Raw genomic sequence first — 4,131 nt, forward strand, 5'->3', positions numbered from 1 at the left:
CAGAGGCTTCCCAGCTCTCACGGTGCCTTGTCCACCCTGTTTTGTCTGCACGCGCCTGGCCGGATGCCCGGGTCGCCCTGCGCCTCTGGTGGATTTCCATGCTCCTTCCTGGCTGGGTCCTCAGGCCGCTCCCAGAAGAGACGGGCATGGAGTTGCTTGGCAGCCCCGTGGAAGACACGTCCTGTAAGTCCGCCCACGGGGGAAGTGGGAACTTGGTGTCTGCTTTGGCTCTGCCTTGGGCTGTCACTGTAAAGAACATCAGAGGCCACGTACCCTGAGAGGGCAGTCAGGAAAGGGTGGCCAGGCCTGCAGGGCAGGCGGCCATGTCGGTGAGAGCCCTGTCACAAAGAGAGCACAATGCCTTGCTGTGTGTCCTACTCAGCCTCTCTGTGCCTCCTGATCCCCCTCTACTAAATACAGGTAGTAGGCTTCTTGCAGAGGGAGTATATAGGGGTGAAATGAGGTGACATATGCAAGGTACCCAGGGGATGCCAGGATCGGAGTCAGAGGAGCCCTGGGCAGCCCCGGAAGGCCGTGCCACCCAGACTGCTCCAAGGACCCAAAGCCCCAGACTGGACACAGGCCGCCCGGGAGGCTGGTGAGCTGCCTGAGCCCTGCGTTCTCCTCCCTGGCGTCTCTGTGCTGAGCTCTGCGGAGACCCAGCTCTGCCTGCATCTTGCCACGTGTCCCGTCACGGTGCCCACCCTACCTAATCAGGGGGACGGGCAGGCCCCTGAGGTCACACAGCAGTGACAGCCAATCTGCCCAGTCCTCCCACTGCCCTGCACCGCTGCACCCAGCTCAGTGTCCAAGGGATGCTCAGGGAGGCCCGTCCCTGGGGCCGCGAGCAGCCAGCAGGGGCCTCTGCGCTCGGCTCTCCTGGGCTCTCAACCCCAGCAGGGACCTTGGGCTGCGCCCCACGCGGCTGCTCAGCTGAGGGTTTCTAGGAAAAAGGCTGAAATTCCCAGGAAGGGAGCTGCCAGGAGAGCTGGAGGGCTCCCGCCAGGCCGTCCCCCGTCCTTTCTGCCAGGCCACCTGGCACCACGGCCACCACTCACACCTGAAACATGCCCCCCCACGCACACACATGCCCTGACGCTGTGCTCTGGAGAACCCTAATTCCACCCATGGGATCCCCTGACCCGATCCCACCTGCCGTCCCAGGGACTTGGAGGCTGAGGCAGGAGGATGGCAAGTTCAGCCTGAGCAGTGTATCGAGGCCCAGTCTCAAAATGAAACAAAAGGCTGGTGTGGCCCGTGGGGGAGCCCTGGGCAGAGTGTGGGAAGCCCTGGGTTCCATGTCAGCAGAGAGAGAGAGAGAGAGAGAGAGAGAAGGAGGGGGGAGAGAGAGGGAGAGGGAGGGAGAGGGAGGGAGAAGGGGAGGAAGGAAAGAGACACAGGCCGTCCACTCCTGGGGACCGGGCCTCCCAGGCTCCGGGCGGCCTGGCCTTTGGGCTTCCTGGAGTAACAGTTCATGGGCAGGAGGAGAGCACCAAGTCCCCAGGCCATGTCCAGCCTAGGACCAGGATCCCAGGAGCCACCCTCCTGCCACCAAGTCTGTGGCTCTCCGGGGGCCGCTGTGAGGTCCCAGGGACCAGGCAGCTAAAGCTGTGGGTTCCTTCGCTCTCCATTCTGCAGGCTGCAAGTCCAAGGCCCAGGTGGCTGGGGTCCACCTAGGGCCCGGTGCCCAGGGGGACAGTGCTCCACCCGCTAGCCAGCCCCCAGCCCCGAGTTTCAGTCCAAAGTCTCCAGGCGTCTCAGCCCTGGCTGAGTCTCAGGTGTCCCCGGACCCCGGGGGCGGATTCTCTCAGCGGGAACCTGGAAGCCGGGGCCACCTCCTGGAAGCCGGGGCCGCAGGAAGGCCAGCATTCAGGGTCCCAAGCCAGCCTGAAGCCGGAGACCTGGGCAGATTCCCAAAGTCCATTTTTTTTAGAGCAAATTCCATATGATTTTAAAGCTTGGAAATAATCCTCTTTGGCTCAAATCCCTGCCCTCTGGGCCCACGCGGTGGGGCTCCTGCCTCCCTGCCGGTGACCAGTGTCACGTCGTGACCTGAGTCTTGCTGTCACGGTGCCCCGTCAGCCAGGGAAAGCATCTGTGCCCTGGACCACTCCTGGGGGGAGGGCAGGGTGAGCCAAGGGGCTGGGATCTGCCCCTCGCTGCCCCCGGTGGCAGGTGACCCTAGGCTGGACAGCACTTGGCGCTCCTGTCCGGGAGACAGGCAGCTCTTGCTGCCACGGGATGTCACAGTGGGATCTGGAGGAGCCGCAGGCGTGGGGAGGACGTTCCATCTGCAGGGACCGCCGTCCAGGGAGCGGGAGGCCAGCTCTGCCCTGCGTCCCCTCAGATGGCTTCAGCCCCTGGGGAGCCCAGGGTCCAGCTGAGGTCTCCAGGGGAAAGCCGCTCAGCTCACCCTGCGTGGTCAGGGCGCTGGGTGGGCTGCTGGGGTCGGAACCGCATCATCCAGAGACCCTGATGGCTGCTGAGCGCTCCCCTGGGCAGGTGGGGAGTGGTGGGATCTGGAGGAGGGACGGAGAAGGACAGGGTGGCTCCGTCTGTCTCTCCCGCAGCCCCGCCCACCACCCTGAACTTCGGGGGAGCTCACCGCAAGAGGAAGACCCTGGTGGCCCCGGAGATCAACATCTCCCTGGACCAAAGCGAAGGCTCCCTGCTGTCCGATGACTTCTTGGACACGCCCGATGACCTGGACATCAACGTGGACGACATCGAGACCCCCGACGAGACGGACTCGCTGGAGTTTCTGGGGAACGGGAATGAACTTGAGTGGGAAGGTGAGGGCCGAGGGCTTCAGGGGCCACCACGGCCGCCCAGTTCCCCACCCTGTCCCCAGTCAGGCTCACCCACTGGCGGGCAGCTCCGGGAGCGGCAGGCTGCACAGGGCACTGACCGGGGGCCATCCTTGGGCGGGGCTCCTGCAGGCTCGTGGACTTTCCTGGGGCCCGTGGCTTTCAGCAGTGGCCGGGGCACGCGCTCCCAGCCTGCCCCTGACGGGGACTCGTGGGGGCCAGGTCCTGACCCAGGTGCTGGAGGTCCAGGGAGGGCTGTGGACACCGACGGGCAGGAAGCAGAGGCTGGGCAATGGGCGAGGAGATCAGGGTGCCCCGGGCACCAGCCACACGCACGGGGACCTCAGGAAGCCAAGCTGGGCACGGGGCCTCTCACCACCGCGTCCGCCCCACCGTGGGACACTGGGCCTTGTCTGGGGACACTTACGGTTGTCACTGCTGGAGGAGGGCAGCTCCTGGCCTGTAGCTCGGCAGCCTGCAGTGCCCCTCACTGCCAGTGCCCAGGACACCACCCAGAGAAGGACCCCGCGTGTCCACAGTGCCCCTGGGAGACCTGGGCCAGGACCACAGGGTGGGGTCCCTTTCACGGGGGTCAGCACAGGGTGGACGTTGGAGAGGAGACCCTCCGCTGGAGCAGTGCGACTGGCGTGGGGCGGGGCCGATCGAGGCTGAGGGGAGAGGGGCAACAGCAGCCGAGGGTATGGCTTGAGGTGGCCTCGGCCAGGGGCTTGGCTTCGACCCCTTGGGGTGGAGGACAGAGGAGTCCAGGGCCACTGCGAGCTGTGTGTGCAAAGGCTTCCGGGAGCCACCAGAGGGGCAGCTGGGGTCAGAGGAAGGGGGGACACTAGCCGGGGGGGCGGTGGTGGCCTGCTGGTGTGGAGAAGTGACAGACGGGGTCCCCTTGGAAGTGGAGCCCGCAGTGGTTGCTGGGTGGGTGAGGGGCATAAAGAACAGAGGGGTCAAGGTGACAGCATGTTTGTGGCCTGAGCGTGGGGCCCACGGTCACGCTGTGACCAGAAGAACACGGGTCACAGAGGTGGCCTTTCTTTTTAAGTTGTTGATGGACCTTTATTTTGTTGGTTTTCATGTGGTGCTGAGGATCGAACCCAGGGCCTCGCATGTGCCAGGCGAGCGCTCTGCCGCTGAGCCCCAGCCTAGAGAGGTGGCCATTTTCAGAGCAGTTTGGGAGCCCAGAGAGGGAGGTCCTGTGTGCAAGGTCACACAGCGAGTCCTGTAGGAGCGGGCCCCACCCAGCTCCCCTGACTGGACGAGTACTGGCCAGTCTGCTGGCCACTCTCCGCTCCTCAGTGTAAAGATAAACTAG

General features: G+C 64.8%; 1 protein-coding gene across 1 annotated transcript in view; it reads left to right on the forward strand.

Moving 5' to 3' along the window:
- Window positions 1-4,131, forward strand: part of Atcay (ATCAY kinesin light chain interacting caytaxin) — a 29,308-nt gene that overhangs the window by 11,677 nt on the left and 13,500 nt on the right. Inside the window, exons 3-4 of the mRNA XM_048810869.1 lie at window positions 125-183; window positions 2,571-3,505. Coding sequence (XP_048666826.1) covers window positions 125-183; window positions 2,571-3,505 — 994 coding nt within the window. The remainder of the gene's footprint in view (window positions 1-124; window positions 184-2,570; window positions 3,506-4,131) is intronic.

This window comes from Marmota marmota, unplaced genomic scaffold, assembly GCF_001458135.2.
Source record: "Marmota marmota marmota unplaced genomic scaffold, marMar, whole genome shotgun sequence".
In the NCBI taxonomy this organism is placed as follows: domain Eukaryota; kingdom Metazoa; phylum Chordata; class Mammalia; order Rodentia; family Sciuridae; genus Marmota; species Marmota marmota.